Here is a 17,743-nt window from a genome sequence, read left to right on the forward strand (position 1 = left end):
TCCTGCTTACCATCATTCCTACCGCATGCACAATAGGTAGGAATCACAAGCGAGATTACTGCTGTCACTGCTTATCACTATCCCTACAGCTTGCATATAGGAGTGAATCGCAGGTAAGACTACCACCATCCCTACTTACCACCATCTCTACCACATGTACTATAGTCGGGAATTACAAGCGAGACTCTACCACTATCCCTGCTTACCACAATTCGTACAGTTCTTTCTCCTCTTTTTCATTCATTTCAATCCATTCATTACAATATACCCAACATCATTAAAAACATGAAAATCTAGTTTTCAAACACAACACATGAAAATACATGCAAACAATATGTTTGATGCCATGACACAATGAATGATAGATAAAAATACCCAATCACTACACCACTCTGCAAATATTCCCATCCTCCAATCCGATAAAAAAATATAAACTCCTTGGACCTAAGGCTCGGCACAACCAAACGGACTGTAGCAAATATGTTAGTGTAAAAATATATTTAAATCTCAAGAAAATCTTTGAAAATTTACTTACAATGATGAAAAGGAAAACTCTAAAAGATCAAGGGTGCGTAAGATCATGGGTGATGTGGTTCATGGTGGGACTCAGGGAGGCTAGGGGAAGTTGATGATGGTCAGGAGAAGCAATGGTGGCCATAGGTGGTGGCGCTAAGGCTATGCATTGGAGGAAATGAATGGGAGAAAACCATTCGGGTTGGCCATGTGTGAGGGAGGTAGAGGATGTGTGAGGGCTGAGATTGGTGGGGGTGGGTTGTCAGCGTGAAGGGAGGCTGGGCTGGAGGTCGGTGACACCACAAGGTGGTGTACGGTTGGGCTGTGGTGAACAAACTACTAGTGAATGGGTGCTGCAAAGAGAGAGAGAGTGGCTGAGAGATGGGGATTGGTTCAGGTGGGGTGGTGGTCATCGGAATGAGGTAAGGATAGTGAGGTGGGTGTCAACTGGCGATGCATGGTAGCTAGGCTGGTGGAGAGAGATGCACAGAGAGAAAATGAAAATGAGAGAGGGGGTTGCACGCAGGAAATCAGGGGAGGAAAAGAGAGGAAGGGAAAAGAAAAAGAAGAAAAAGAAGAAAAAGAGAAAAGGAAAAAAGGAAATGAAAAAATAAAATCCAGTCTTTTCAACTCAGGGTCTTAAAACTGATCTAGCAAAAAGAATTTCAAAACGACAAGTTAAATAAAATAATTTAAACGTAGTGACTAAATAAAATAAAATAATAAAATCCAACAATAACACAATAAAATAATTTAAAATAACAAATAATAATTAATATCAATAAAACACATTGAGTTAAATTTCACAGTTAGAAATAAAAAAATAATACCACAAAAATCATATAAAATTTAAATAAGAAAGCAAATAATCTCAATAAATGAAATAATTATTCAATTAAAATATGCGTAAATACGGGGTATTACAGCTAGCACAAGGGTCGAGGGACTCGTGTTTGACTGTTGTATTGTTGCGAGTATAGGAACTCAGCTTTGCTGAAGCGATGGTCAACAAGTCTAGGAACTCGTGTTCGACCGTTGTATCAAGGTGAGTCTAGAGACTCGACTTTGCTAAGTGAGCCATGGAGGCACTTGTCCGTGCTAATAAAAGTCAACTTGGACAGCATAAATGTCCCAAATCACAAAGTGAGGTCGCAAACCTGAATTGCTCTATCGGAGCGTGGCTTGGGTTGGAGATATGCTGATAAGGCCTAGGGGTTATCAGCATATTAACATTGACGGAGGTTCGATGTGCCACACGACCGATGTTCCGTACATCAGGTAGTTTTGGTAGTAGAAATAAATTCACACAAATTTTGAGAGAGACAAACCGGAGAGTTTTAGCTATTGTAGTCGATTTTTGCTTGATTGAGAATTGTCCGCAGCCAGTTACAATTTCTTTGCATTCTCGCTTTTCTTCTTTCCTCTTTCTTCTCTCTTTTTCCTTATATTTGGAACCCTTTGTTTCACCTTACAACTTTCTCGCACTATAAGCCTTGGCCACGTGAGTGACTGTGCAATATATGGCTCGATGAGTCCTGTTCTGTCGAGTTAATGCACCTGATCAAATGGGCTCCACGCATATGAAGAATTACCCCAAGCAAGTGAGTCTCGTGCATCCCAGGTACTGTTTCGAGTAGTTGAGAACCCGTGCAACATCATATCTTGTACCAAGTAGGTGATAACCCATGCAACCTTGTGACTTTCTTGAGCAAATAAGAACCTGTGCAACTCAAAGAACTTTCCTGAGTGGATGAGTCCCATGTAGCCCAGGGACTTTTTCGAGTGAGTCCCACGCATCTGAGGAGCTATCTCGAGCAGGTGGGGTGCATTTGTCCGAGGGGGTGTGCCCTATGCAAGTGAGGGATTGTCCGAGCTGGTGGGTCCCAAGCAACTAATGCAAGTTTGAGCTGAGGTCGAGCATAGGGATACGTGAGGCTGAGACGCGGGGTTGCTTGCATGCGTGGCTGAGCAACTCCCAACTCTTGCCAAGCAAATGGACGTTGGGGAAGGCAATAGCTAGTAAGTCTGATTGAGCAACTTCCTCTAGCTAGGCAGCTGGCCTGAGGTGGGGCTCACACGTAGTAGTAGCTCTGGTTGAGGGGTGAGTAGGTGAGGGATTGTTTGAGTGGGTGGGTCATGAGAAACTAATGTGGCTCCAAGTTGAGGTGCCGTGATGTGTGAGGCTAAGCAGATGAGTCCTAAATAGAAGAGGTGAGTCTGAGCATATGAGTCCTGAGTAGAGGAGATGACGTTGGGAAAGGCACTGGCCGAGCTGTTGGTTTACTTGCACATGCATTGCCAAGGAATGGGGGTGCCTGCCATTGGGTGGCAAGGACTCCCACTCTATGGTTGAGACCTACCCCGCAGGTGACAAAGATCACCGGTGATCTTGGTAGTGGGTGGCCAGGTGGTCGACAGCTTGTGAGAGCTGTTAGATTTGGACTCCCTTCATGGTGCATAGTGCAACGTTCACCGTTGCCCACCATGCATGGTACTCATGCCCTTCATTGCCACGGACAACCGTGGCCTTGGTAGGGAATGCCAGTGACCCTCGTGGTGGTCTATCGTTTCTTGGGCCTGAGAGCATCTCAGGTGCACTGGGACACTTGCACATGGCCATCCCTGGAGGTGGCCACTCAGGAGGAAACACAGGACATCAACAAACCACCTGGTGGTTGCCATAGTATCTGCCGTGCCACGGTGGTTTAGGGCTAAGTTGTTTTCACCACATGCAAGGCAGGGCACCTGTTGCCTTATGGAGCCACCTTTCCCCTAGGGAGAAGGGTGGTTGATGACCACCCCAAATGAGGAAGATGGGGCCAACGATCCATTTTTTTTATTTTTGGTGCAACCCCTGGGTTGTGCCACTGTGAGGGCCATGCACCATTGGGTGCACGACAACATAGGTTGGCCTGTAGAACCATTCCATGGGGAAGGGTGGTCGGTGACCACCCCAAAGGACTCAAACGGCTATGGTAGTCCGCATGGTGGCCGTTGGAGCCACACCTAAATCGTGCCATAGTGAGGGCATGGGCACCACTGGGTGCACAATATGCACCCATTGTAATCCCATGCATGGCACTGTCTGTGCCATGCATGGCCAAGACATGTATGGTACTGCTATGCCTAACACGTGTAGTGTATGAGCACTGTGCATAGTATTTGACTTCTTATTTTTGCCCGTGCATGGTGTATTTTATTGTGCATGGGTACCGTGCACTTAAGTAGTGCACAATGCTAGTTCTCTTATTTGTGCTCTCATACTTGAAGCGCACCAACTAGTGTGCACGTACAGCTCAAGTGTCCCAGGAGATTGGATTCCTAGACCAACACACTGATGATGATATTTTTCTTTTATAAAAGTAAAATTTGAAAGTTCAAGAACACTTATTTGGGAAAATTCCCTTTGTCCGCTTAGTAATTATTTAGCGCACCAGAAAGTCATCCTTTTCCCACATCTGGTTTAGTAAGTAAAATGAAATCCCTGGACGACACTAATTGTTAATGTATGAAAAATCACACAATAGGCTAGAAGGGGAGAAATAATCATTCTCAGCCCACTGTAATCTGGTCTGGTGCCCCCAAAAAATGGTCCAGTGTAGCTATACGGTATCAGTACGTACATCCATGAAAATGAAAGGAAAATAAGAGCAGAAAAAGTAAAGTGGGAAGAACATATATTTACGTGGTTAGGTGTAACGCCTATGTCTACAAACTTTTGAGGTGGAGAAATTCACTATAATATTCTTGTTTACAGTCTCTCATTTCTTATTGCACAATGGTGATCTCGGTTATATTTGTTAGAGAAGACTTATTTGCTAGAGCTCCCTTTCCAGAGGTTAAAGGAGAAGTTGAAGAAGAAGCCCCCTGCCAGTCATGTGGAGATTCCCTTTTAAGTTGATTCATCTTTCCATGTGCCCTTTGTAGGGCTGATGTAGGATCTGCTTTGCATGTCTCACCATCTCTTCCATTCCCACTTTCTCCTAACACCCCCTTACTTCCTAATACCCTATTCCTTGCTTCTGACCCATTTTCCTGCCTTCTGAAATTCTTTCCTTGCCCTACCTCCCTTTTCCCTTCTTGTCTCCTAGTGATGGCCTGATGGGCTGGGTTGCTCTTAACCCTGGATATTTTACCCTCTCACAAGAAAAGTATATATCCACGTGCATATTGTGCTTAATAGATCATAATTGTAGGTACGGGTATAATAAAATATCGTTATTTTTTAAATTCAAACCTATCAAGATTAAACAAAATCAAATAAGTTTAAAACAATAATCGTTTATGAGAAACATTGCAAATACAAGGATTAAATAAAAGTAAACTCACAAACTGATACAGTTTCATGTGATCTGTTATATTTATTTTATCACAAAAGCAATTTTATAATATGACGTATCACATCAAACAGTATCACTTTATGATTTTATATTTGTGTAATATTTTTGTGACTTAAATATTTCTTATAGTTTATTGTAGAAGAGAGGCATAAAAGTTCTAAAATAGTTGTGCATATTTCATTTTTGTATTGGAAAATGAGAGTTGTGATTAGAACTCCTCTCAATGTTAATCACATTATTTTGGAAGGTGATTTTTTATTTTTTATTTTTAAATTCCAATAGGAGATGTAACACTAAAACAAAAGTCCTCGTTTGGGACAAAAAATTCATCCCAAAAGAGTGGGATTTAAGATAAATAGGGATGAAAAAAATTTAGTCCCTAATTTGTACCAAAAAGTCTGTCGCAAAAGATATTATGGGATGAGAAAAAAAAATTTACCTTAGAAAATATCTTTTGGGACGAAATTTCTAGGACTCATTCAAATTTCATTCGAACGGATTTAGGACAAAGGCATTTCATCCCTAAAATCAATCGAATGCCAACTTTCATTCATGCATAGAATATTGTTCGAATTGTTACGATATGAGCCTAATATTCAAACACTTTATTCACGTTAGAATGGGTTGAGAAAGATTTGAAGTGGATGCGAGGTCATAATTCGAATATTGAAGACATGCTTGTTTGAATAAGATTGACTTCCTTTCAAATGTCAAGGCTGTATATGGTTCAAACGTGTGTAGATACAATTTGAATAATAACTCAAATTGATCAAAAGAGAAAGTTCCTAATTTGAACGACGTTCGAATTAGGGTTATAATCGTTCGAACGATGTGAGTGTAAATGGTTTGGATGTATTGCCTTTTCATTCGAACATAAATGGACATCGCTATTGCTATTTGAATAGGAGTGATTAGCATTCAAATGCTTTGTTATATCCATTCGAAAGAGCTTTTGAGTGGATGTTTCTCTTAACCAAATTAGATTACCAAAATATATCACAACACAATCTACTACGACTTCTAGTCATATTAGTGTCGTAGTCCGTTAGTCGGACTACAAAAAAATCACTTTAAGTGGCTTCCCTTTATGGAAAATGGGTAGGATCCATTGGCTTCAAATCCCACCTTTTCTTTTCTTTTCCTGTGTTGTATTAGCTAGTTTGGAAATAATTGTTGGGGGCGTTCCACCCTTTCTATTTATAATATATATATATATATATATGTATTTATATGAAGCTTGATTAAAAAAAAAAAAAACTATTCAATTAGTTGGATCAGACGACCCATCAATCCTAACAGTAAATTAATGTCGTGTGAAGATCATATGTTACAGATTGACTCATACACAATTTTAAACTTGAGTACTTAGCACCATCCAAATCTAATACGTGTATTAATTTAGAGCTGCCAATTTTTGCAAAAACTGATAAACCGGACACAAACCCAACATGCCAATCTTGGGATCAATATAATCATGCAAATAACTACTTTTATATTTTGCAAAATTTGACAAATATGAAAACTTTAAACCACCAATACTGATCTGGTCGTTTGATTTGTCAAAAGCGTCTTACTAATATTAGTGGTCATTTTTTTTATGTTCGCGTGGTACGCGCGTACTCATGTGCCGGACTCATCAATCTTAAAGGGCATGCTCTTTTTTTTTTGTTTTTTTTCTTCCCTGCAGGCAGCATTAAATTAAAGAACCATATTGTAAAATAAGTTCTTCTGCTTAAAAATCCATTTTATTGACATGATGCAGATTGAAATTTGAATACATATGGTGTTCGAAAGAAAAAATAAATAATATTAATGCTCAAGCCAATGGATATAGATATATAATTTTTCTTGGAAATTGATACAAGATAATTACTCAAATTTACAAAAAGAAGCTCGAAAATGAAAAGGACACAACATGTACATATCAAGGAAAACACAACTATTAAGTACAACATGAATATGACAATTATTTGATTATTTGCAAGCACTAGGTGATTGCGACGACTCTTCAAACCAAAGCAGCAAAATCATACCGTAATAGACAACTAGACCCCACAAAAATAGATCCTGCTGGTGCTTATGATCATGAAGTTTTCATCTGTTTTGTCACATAGAAAATGCAGCAATCAAAACAGTAACTCCAACGGACAGTACCATTATTCCATGCTTTTTCGGACTTACTGCACCAGAATCAACCACTGTAGGATTACTATTACTGGTACTAGTTGCTGTGCCTGTGCTTGTGCTTGCGGCCTTTGGACTCTCTGCTGCCTTCGGAGTGTCGTCTGCTGCTACAGCCTCTGGACTGGCTGCTGCTTTCTTCTTCTTAGCCTTAGGCTTGGTTGGGGCTGGCGCTGGGGCTGCTATGGGAGTCTTCGCAACGAAAAGATCCATGGGAAGAAGCACTTTGTCCACTCGATAAACAGCAAGACGATTATCAGAATATACAGTTCCGCTCACTGAGGCATTGACTACACCGGTCGAAATATTTACTTGGTTTCCCATAGAGGTCACATTTAGTGGGTATTCCCCTGGGGTGCTGTCTCCTGCTTGTGTTCGCACTGGGTTGCTCACGGTGTCGAAGTTTGATAGAGAATAAAAACTGGGTAAGGTATGAAACTGAATAAGTCGGATCTTTTCTTCGTCACCGAGAGAATTTAGAGTGCCAGATTTGAGGTTGGAAAATGCAGTATCGGTTGGAGCAAAAAGGGTAAAGCCATTGTTTGATTTTTTGAGTTGTCCTTTGATTTGATCAGCCACTGCAGTCCGCTTTAGGAGGCGGATTAGGATGGAGAATTCTCCCGCCCCTTGGAGGATTTTGGTGATGTCGACGGTGCTTGGTGACGAGGTAGTAGGAGGGTGAGTTAATGGGGCAGAGGCAGGCAGGGCCGGGGCCTGAGCTGGCTGTGCTAAAGTTGTGGTGCCAAGGCAAAGAAAAAAGAGTAGAAGTGAGAAGCAGAAGAAAGCCAATTTGGTCATCTTTGTAAGCACGATTGTCTTTCTTTTGCTTGGGAAATTTGGGAGTGAAATGCAGGAGTGGTAATTAGTAGTTGCAAGAGTGTTTGATGTGTAGAAGCTGGGAAGAGAGGGCTTTTTATTGTGGCAGGATTTTAGGTGAAAGGGTGAAATCTTAGTTGCAAAACATTGAGTACTAAATGCAATTAGGTGCTCATCTGTATGGATGTTGTATGTGGAGGGATGAATGGATTATATTGGATCAGAGATTTAGGCATTTCAGCAACTAGTTTGCTTGGGATCGAAGGCAGGAAAGCATACAAAGGGGAATCTAAAAACTCATTGCATGATTAATATAATTACGACTTTAAGGATGTCCCATCGCTCATCTTGGTACGTCGGCTTTCTTATCATTTTTATGATCTCATTATCCGAGGGCACATCCAGATGTTTTGATAGGAAAGGACATCACACAGATCATATTTCGAATCTCTCCCTTTCGGACAAGGGATAGATGGAGTGCATGTTTCTGGGTCATTGTCTCAAATATGTACGTGCAATGCATGTCTTAAAATGGCGATACACAAATACGTACGTGCATGCAAATGGATTAAAATACAACAATTATAATGTTGATCCGATATTTCGGTCAATTATGCTTGGATAATGCTTATCCCACATAGAAAAGCCACCGATGGTCGATGTGGCCACCGATTCCTTTTTATTTTTATTTTTTTATTTAGTAATTAAGGAAGTGTTTTTAAATGATATTGTGATTTAAAAAAAAATTAATGATATAAAAAAATGCATGAAAATAAATAAATAAAAAAATTTGCCTATTCGGTGGCCTTTACCTGTGGATGTAGGAGGGTCCAACATGCTTATATACACCAGGTGATCTTGATGCAGGTTATTTGTAAAAAACGAAATCATTGATCCAAATATTTTAAGACTATTGAGTACTAATTTGGTTAAAACTTTAACCTTTCTGATCATCATAATATTATTCTTCCAAAAAAATAAGAGAACAATGCTAGGCCGGGATGCTTTGACTTAGAAATTAATTTGATGCTTAACTTAGCTTTTCAAATGAGAGAAAGGCATGTTTAATCATAATAATATTTCTCATCACTCATTGTAATATGCTGCCTATTATTTCTATGTATACCACGTTTCTCCTCCTTTTTGTATTGTTCATTAATGGCCCATACCCCTCTTTTTTTCTTTTTTTCTTTTTATACATTGTACGTATCTAAGGTCTCAAGTCCCGAGCTCAAAATTAACATCAAGGTCAAAATTAGGATCCTAAATCAAGATTCTAGAAACACCACCAACAAAGCATTTGAACATATTGTAACTTCAAGCTCAAAATTAACCAAAATCATATTAAATAAAGAAGGGAAAAACAGCTGAAATTTGACGACATGCATGGACCGCGGGAGAGGCACAGAGAAATCAAAGGAGAAGATGATGTCTTCACCATCACCGCGGCCGGGCAGACAAGTTGAAATAGCAAAATTGACCTGATGAAGTGTTGAAAAGTCAGCTTTCCAACGAAGATGAACACAAATATACCAACTTTTGTTTAATCATGAAAAGAAAAAGGGTTAAGATTAATTAAGCGTGATTGAGAATCTGCACTTTTAATGCATGTATCCTGTCAACAAGCACGTCAACGCAAATAATTAGTCATTAGGTCGAGAATCACTTCCTGCCAGTGGGTCTTGATCTCTGGCCTTCGAGAATAACTACGTGGATCTCCTTATTAATTCCATGGAGACCAACATCCTTTAGCATTAGAGATCTCCTTCCTTCAAACGTAATAACAAGTTGCCATCAAATTGCGTGCCCAGAACATAAGGTGAATATTTTTAGAACAAAATAAATTTTAAGGTGACGCAAGAAATTGCGCTAGTACTTTTTGTAGGTACTGGAGAGTTTAACTCGTATTTGGGGAAGGAACAGAATGGTTTCCTCTTCTGTGACTACTCAATATGGTTGCAGTCGGTGCTTTGACAAATGAAACTGTCATTGCCATTGATGTTCATACCACCCGGCCCGATGGTATTATATGCCATTAGGGCTGTAAATAAACAAGACTGCTCGATCGACAAGCTGTTCGCGATCAGTAATTTGATTAATAAGACTCAGTTTTTTCTATTAAATGAGCTGTTCATGAACATAAAATTATGATCGACTAATTTCTATTCAGAAAAAAATATCATTTAGCAATAACTCTAAAATAACATATATATATTATGTATGTAATGCGTGTATGTCTATATATATATATATGTGTCACAAATCTATACACGTACATGACATTGTGGTGACATAATGATGCAAAGGGATTTATGTCAGATGATGCTGAGCTGTGCTTGCACATTGATTGCATATCAGTGATCATGAGATAGAAGATCATGATTTTGATTCTAGTTTCGACTTGTATCACAATCATGCTTTATTTCGGGAGCACTATGGTAGGGAGAAGCATCTTGGGGACTAGTGGATTTGCCTAAGTTTTTGGGACTTTACAAGCTGAAGGTTTCATTGATTAGTTATATGAAGTTGAGTAAACTTTTTATTATAAGGAAGTCCCAGATCGTATGAAAGTGAAAGTAGTCACCATAAAACTAAAGGGTAGAGCACTGCTTGGTGAAGCAATTGAAGCAATCACAAGACAAGTAGGGCAAGACCAAGATTATTGATTGAGAGAAGATGAAGAAAAAGATGAAGGGTCACTTCCTTCCTTCCTTTCAGCTACACTCAAACCTTGTTTTAGTGAGTTCACACGTTGAGGCAAGGCATGAGATCAGTTGATGATTACACACAAGATTTCTATCAATTGATAGCCTAGGAATGGTTTATCCAAAATGAAAAGCAGATGGTGGCATGTTATTTCGGTGCTTGCGGTAGCCCCAGCAAGATGTCCTCGGTCTTTTCTCTCTCTGAACAATTTCTGAAGCATACATGCATGCACTTGTCGTGTAGAAACAACAGAGTTAGAGACCAATAATCAGAAGCAATTAAAACAGTCAAGTAGTTCATCCTCAAGAATCTCATCCTACCCCTCAGCCACAACAAGTTCAAAGTTCTAATTGCAATATCAAATGTTTTAGATCTGGCGAACCAAGACATAAAGCAATTGATTGTAGAAAACCCATTAATCATAAAGCCAAAAATCTCCTGATTGAATAAGAAGTGGTAGAAGAAGCTGAAGAAATTGTAGAACCAGTGTATGATGACAAAGAGGATGGGGACGTGTTGTATGGTGATGGCCATGAGTCTAGTAGCTCCTAAGGGCAATTTAGAAGACGATTGGTTGAACAGATATTTTCACACTACCTATATAGTTGTTGATAAACTTTGCAAGATAATCATCGATGGTGACAGTTGTGAGAACGTGGTGTTTGAATAGGCTATTCAGAAGTTACAATTGAAGATAGACTGTCATCCAAAGCCAAATAAATTGTCATGTCTAAATAAGGGCAGCGAGGTAACAGTAGATAGACAATGCCTAGTATTCATTTTAATTGGCAGAAAATATTTTCATAATGCTTGGTGTGATGTCATCTCTATGAGTGCTTGTCATGTGTTAATAGATAGGCCTTGGTAATATGACCGCAACATAATTCACGATGGGTAGAAGAATACGTCTTGCCTTGTTGGAATATACAGTAGACAAAGACCCATATTTGCCACTAAAGGTGCAGAAGCTGTTAGTAGAGTTTTCTGATCTGATGCAAGAAGATCTTGCTCCTAGACTGCCACCTGTGAGGAATATTCAACACTAGATTGACATTGTTCTAGGATCTACCTTCCCAGATGGACCTGTGTATCACCTCAATTTCAAGGAATCTAAAGAGTTGCATCGTCAGGTTGTGGAGTTATTGGAGAGAGGCTCCATTCATGAGAGCATGAGCCCATGTGAAATTCCTACCCTACTAGTACCGAAGAATAATGGTTTTTGTCATACGTGCATTGATAGCAAAGTGATCATCTTGATCATAGTGAAGTATAGATTTTCGATTTCTGCCTTCATGGCAAGTTGGATCAACTGCCTGGTTCTAAGGTCTTCTAAAAAATTAACCTTAAAAGTGAATACTACAGGATCAGAATAAGGCCTAAAGATGAGTGGTAAAAAAACATTCGGGACATAAAATGGTTTGTATGAGTGGATGCTCGTGCCTTATGGACTAACCAATGCACCCAGCACATTCATGAGATCCATGCATTAGGTTTTACAACCATTTATAGGAAAATCTATTATTGTTTACTTTGACGATATCCTCATTCATAGTCTAACGTGGGCATCACACTTAGATCACCTCCAAATTGTTTTTGAGATACTGAGGAATGAGTGTTTGTTTTTCAATCAGAAGATGTGTTCATTCTTTACTACTTCTGTCACTTTACTTGTTTTGTTATGTCTACTAATAGTGTTCATGTAGATCAGTCATAGGTAGAAGAAATTTTAGATTGGCCCATGATGTTACGAGTTTCCATGGATTGGCATCTTTTTACCGCCGGCTGATCAGAAATTTCAGCATTTTGATTACTCCTATTATAGAGTACCTCAAGGGATGTGCATTCCAGTGGTCTGAGGAGGTAGAGACCAGTTTTTAACTGATGAAGTAGATGATGACAGAAGCACAAATCTTGGCTCTTCTAGAGTTCAAGAAGGTGCTTGAGGTTAATTGTGATGCTTCTGGGGTTGTCATTGTTAGTGTTTTGAGCCAAACGGGTGTCCAAACGCCTTTTTCATTGGAAAGCTATTTGGGTGCCAAAAAATTATTCCACTTATGATCTGGAGTTCTATGTAGTCATTCAGTCCTTGAAGCATTGGCGGCACTACCTAGTACAAAAGGAGTACATCCTCATCACTGACCACGAGGCTTTGAAGTACATCAATGGTCAGCATAAGTTGAGTACATTGCATGCTAATTGGACAACGTACTTACAGGAGTTCACATTTTCTTTGAAGCACCAATCACGAAACCTGAACCACATTGCAAATTTTCTTGAGCCATTGTATGTTACTTCTCCTCATCATGAACACCAAGGTTGTAGGATTTGACACTTTCAGCGATTTATATGCAACAAACCCTTCATTCGGAAAGATATTTCAGGAGGTAACTAATGGCCAATGAATTGATTTTGTTTTACTTAATGGCTATTTATTTTGTGAACTATAGTTGTGCATCCTAGATTGTTCACTGAGGCAACAAATTATTAGAAATTCATAGAGAGGGCCACTTTGGGCTAGACCAGACTTTGGCCTTAAGCTCATTTGATTACTATTGGCCCAAGTTGATGAGTGATGTGGCTCCTTAAGTGGAGTGATGCTTTGTGTGCTAGCAGTCCAAGGGTTTCTCTTTAATGCAAGCCTATACACTCCCTTGCCTGTTCCTGAAGCTCCTTAGTATAATGTCAGTATAGTATGGATTTTACATTGGGCTTACCTTGAACCCAACGAGCTGTGGATTCTATCTTGGTGGTGGTTGATATGTTCTCCAAGATGGCTCATTTTGTCGCTTGCATGAAAATAATGGATGCTACATGGATTGCTCATCTGTATTTCAAAGATATTGTTCATTTACATGGCATTCCATGATCTATCACTTCATACCTTGACACCAAGTTCATAAGCCATTTCTAGAGGAGTTTATAAAAGAAATTGGGGAAAAAGTTGAATTTTAGTAGCACCTACCACCCCTAGATAGGTGGTTAGACCAATGTAGTGAATTGGAGTTTGGGTAATCTTTTGATAAGTTTGACAAAGGATATGCAAAAGCAATGGAATCTGGCTCTATCACAAGCATAATTCACCTATAATAGGTCCAAGAACAAAACCACATGACTGAGCCTATTTGAGATTGTCTACAATCCGTTGGGTGTGCTTGACTTCGCTCCTATTCCATGTATTGGTCGTTTGAATCACAAAACGGATGAGATGGTAGAGCATCTTCCGGGCATCCATGAGCAAGTGAAGCTAACCATCCATAAGAGCAATGCCAAGTACAAGGCTCATGCCAATAGTTGCATCATTGTCAGGTACTTTTTGATGATTGTGATTTTGTTTGGGCAATATTAACTCATGATTGTTTTCTTGTTGGAGAGTATAATAAGCCTAAGGAGAGGAAGAATGGATCTTCTAAGGTTCTTCAGAAGATGAATGATAATGCATACAGGTTGCACCTCCCCAACCATTTGAAGACCTCTAATATATTCAATGTGAAACAGTTTAGTCCATTTTTTTGTGGATCCCGAAGATGCTACTGTGAACTAGAGGGTGAGTTCTTTCCAACTTGGGGTGATTGATGCAAGAAAATTTGAGTAAGATGATACTGAATTGTCAAATTATATATTAATGGCACCTCAAGATGGCAATTTAGCGCAAGTACAGTAGGAAACAATGACTTTTCCTTGATTTGGGGTAGTTTGAGCACAAATCGGTATCTTGGCCATAACTTTCTCTACGGGTATTGGATTCCCTATTTCCCCGATTTGAAACGCACTTTTTAGTGTGCACGCCGTGGTCATCGTGCTATGCTTAGTGGTCATATTTCGAGCCCAAACTCAACGTACTGTTTTTCCCTTCAAATCTCTAATTTTAGATTTTATTTTTCTTTTTATGGCAATATTTTGTTTCTTCATTAGCAAGTGATTTTTATCCCAATTTTGGCTATATGTTTTGGCAGATTGGTTGTTTATTTACGTATTTGTCTTTGGTGTGTTTATTAGGATTTTGCTATTTTTTATAAAATCTTGATATTGTCAAATTTACAACTATTTGAGCCCAGCTTGTGGAAATAGAGTTGCTTTCTTTGTATTTTGGGCGAATATTTGATCTTCTTTGTTTCAATTATCTATTCAAATTAACTAGCCTCCAAAATCTAAATTATGTCTCATATCGCATAATATTCCTAGATGCCATTCTTCTTCTGCATGCATGAGCATATATATTAATTACAGTTATAGTCAATGTGAAGTACATGAACTCCAAAAAAGAAATGAATATTATTGCAAAAGCCATATATATATATATATAATTAATTCTCAGGAAAATGATACAAAATAATGCCTTGAACATGCGAAGAGGTTAGAAAAATAAAAAGGATAGAGCAAGATCGGCACGTGAACGTGGGAAAAACATTAATATTTAGTTCAATGGGATAAGGATGCAATTTATTATTTAAAAGCACTCGAAAATAGTGACGACCCATCAATCCAACTCAGCAGAATCAAATACCGAAGTAGAAAACCGTTTCACCCACCAAATATATCCATCTGGTGCTATCAGGAATATTTCTTCATTATTATAACATAGAAAATGCAGCAATCAAAGCTGTAACTCCAACGGACACCATTATTCCATTCTTTGTCAGACTCCCTGCACCAGAATCGACCACTGCAGGCAGACTATTACTGCTACTACTGCTGGTGGTGCTTGTGCTTGTGTTTGCTGCCTTCGGACTCTCTGCTACCTTTGGAGTGTCGTCTGCTTCAGCCTTTGGACTGGCTGCTGCTTTCTTCTTCTTAGCCTTAGGCTTGGTTGGGGCTGGTGCGGGGGCTGCAATGGGAGTCTTTGCGACGAAAAGGTCCATAGGAAGAAGCACTTTGTCCACTCGATAAACAGCAAGTTGATTATCAGAATATACTGTTCCGCTCACTGAGGCATTGACAACGCCAGTTGAAATATTTACCTGGTTTCCCATAGAGGTCACATTTAGAGGGTATTCACCTGGAGTGCTGTCTCCTGCTTGTGTTCGGACTGGGTTGCTCACAGTGTCGAAGTTTGATAGAGAATAAAAATTGGGTAGGGTATGAAACTGAATAAGTCTGATCTTTTCTTCGTCACCGAGAGAATTTAGCGTGCCAGATTTGAGGTTGGAAAATGCAGTATCGGTTGGAGCAAAAAGGGTAAAGCCATTGTTTGATTTTTTGAGTTGTCCTTTTATTTGATCAGCTACTGCGGTCCTCTTTAGGAGGCGGATTAGGATCGAGAACTCTCCAGCCCCTTGGAGGATTTTGGTGACGTCAACGGTGCCCGGTTTTGAAGGGGCAGTAGGTGGCTTTTTCGGGGCTGAGGCGGGTAGGGATGGAGCCTGAGCTGGCTGCGCTGAAGTTGTGGTGCCATGACAAAGAAAAACAAGTAGAAGTGAGAGGGAGAAGAAAGCTGCCTGTGTGGTCATCTTTGGGTTTGTGTTTTGCTTGGGAAATTTGCGAGTGAAAAGCTAGACTGGTAAGCAGTTGCAGACTTGCAGAAGTGTTTGATATGTGTAGAAGGGGAGAAGAGGGCATTTATTGTGGCTGGATTTTAGGTGAAAGGGAAAAATCTTAGTTACAAAACCTTGATTAGACGTTGGCAGCTCATCTTTATGTGAATATTGAGCAATGATTAATGGATACAATCAGAGATTTTGCCATTTCAGCAACTAGTTTGCTTGGAAAGAAATAAAAATATATAACGTGGGGGCCGGATATCTAATCTAAATTAATGTGTCCAGGTTCCTTATTGGGTATATGATTCCTTAGCTCTGGGTTAGTATATGTACCTCAGCTGTAAAAGTTCAAGCTTTGCATGCTGATCGTGACCTTTAGGATATCCTATCTATCGCTCACCATGGTAAGTGGGCTTTCTTTTCGACGTTTATGATCTCGATATCATGATGGGAAGGCACGTCCAGAATCGATCTTCAGATGTTTTGATGGGAAAGGAGATGGGGCAGCGCAACATTCTAATCAGTTCGATCCTATCGGATAAGCGACAGATGAAATTAAGTATATGCAAGCTCGCAAGAGCCACTTTTCAGTTTTTGTTTTCTATTATATGCTGCTGAGTCATCGTCCCATATGTTTAAGAATCTTAAGACCCAAATATATTCGTGCATGAAACGGGAAAAATATAACAAATATAATGTTTTTATACATTTCCCAGTCGTTAGACAAGATGATCATCTATCTTAATGGTTTCTCCCATTCCTAAAAGCAAGAATACAATGCCAGGCCGGGATGCTTTGGCTTAGAAAGCTCCTACACTTAAGTTAGCCATTCAAATTACACTTTAAGAAAAGTGGGCAGTAATTACCACTTATTTATTACGAAAATGATTATTTTCTATCAAAATTTCTGGTAAAATGAGTCTGTTTTAATAGAAAATAGTAATTTTTACAGAAAATAAGCGGCAATAACTATCTAATTTTCTTGTGGTGTTTATGGAATAAAGGCAAGAAGAAGGAGCTAGAAAATAAGAAGTAGAAATTAAGTAGCAACAGCTAGTGGAACCCCTTTTTATCTCATACATTAGCCTATGATCTATAATGAATAATTATATTTGAAGGTATTTACACCACATGACACCATCCATGTGCATATTTTGATTTGGCATATATCATTGTTCCTTCTCGAAAAATATTCTTAATAGCGACTATAACATAAGGATTCTATTCGATATTGCTTCTCACTCATCATGATACGCCACCGTCAATATCTATTATGACAGGCCGGCCCAGCTCCATGTCAACTTTTTTTATTTATCAAATTAATTATATATATATATATATATATATTCTAACTAAGAGTACTAATTCATCTTTATTTTGTTTAATTCGGATCCTAACTATCAGAAAATTCTGAATGTTTTTATCCTAAGTTCTTCAATCACTTTTCTTAATACGATTTTCGTTGTGATCTCCGATCTGTTGCACTCTCTTAATTTATATAGGAAAAGAATTTCGTACATGAAATTCAGATTATGCCAATCTAATATATATATTAGGTTTTAAATTTTATTTAGTCTAATTATTAATTAGGTAGAGAATTTTTATAACGGAAGGAAATCCTTTCCAAGTTTTTGCATAATGATCGACCTTTGTAAAGGGTGCACGTACCTAATATTCATATTAAGGCATGAACTCGCTGTGACCCATACA

General features: G+C 39.0%; 2 protein-coding genes across 2 annotated transcripts; both read right to left on the reverse strand.

The window, feature by feature from the left end:
• Positions 1 to 6,657: 6,657 nt before the first annotated feature.
• On the reverse strand, positions 6,658 to 7,939 carry LOC122294673 (fasciclin-like arabinogalactan protein 12). Its single transcript, XM_043103587.1, has one exon. It carries the CDS (start codon positions 7,830 to 7,832, stop codon positions 6,960 to 6,962), a length of 873 nt encoding a protein of 290 aa, XP_042959521.1. The 5' UTR covers positions 7,833 to 7,939; the 3' UTR covers positions 6,658 to 6,959.
• A 7,001-nt stretch (positions 7,940 to 14,940) lies between these two features.
• Positions 14,941 to 16,095, reverse strand: LOC122294604 (fasciclin-like arabinogalactan protein 12). The gene has a single exon (XM_043103493.1). It carries the CDS (start codon positions 16,001 to 16,003, stop codon positions 15,128 to 15,130), a length of 876 nt encoding a protein of 291 aa, XP_042959427.1. The 5' UTR covers positions 16,004 to 16,095; the 3' UTR covers positions 14,941 to 15,127.
• Positions 16,096 to 17,743: the final 1,648 nt, after the last annotated feature.

This window comes from Carya illinoinensis, chromosome 14, assembly GCF_018687715.1.
Source record: "Carya illinoinensis cultivar Pawnee chromosome 14, C.illinoinensisPawnee_v1, whole genome shotgun sequence".
In the NCBI taxonomy this organism is placed as follows: Eukaryota; Viridiplantae; Streptophyta; class Magnoliopsida; order Fagales; family Juglandaceae; genus Carya; species Carya illinoinensis.

What these genes read in the sequence shown, in the direction of transcription:
- LOC122294673 (XM_043103587.1), bottom strand. Translation starts at nt 7,832, where the DNA reads ATGACCAAATTGGCTTTCTTCTGCTTCTCACTTCTACTCTTTTTTCTT.
- LOC122294604 (XM_043103493.1), bottom strand. Translation starts at nt 16,003, where the DNA reads ATGACCACACAGGCAGCTTTCTTCTCCCTCTCACTTCTACTTGTTTTT.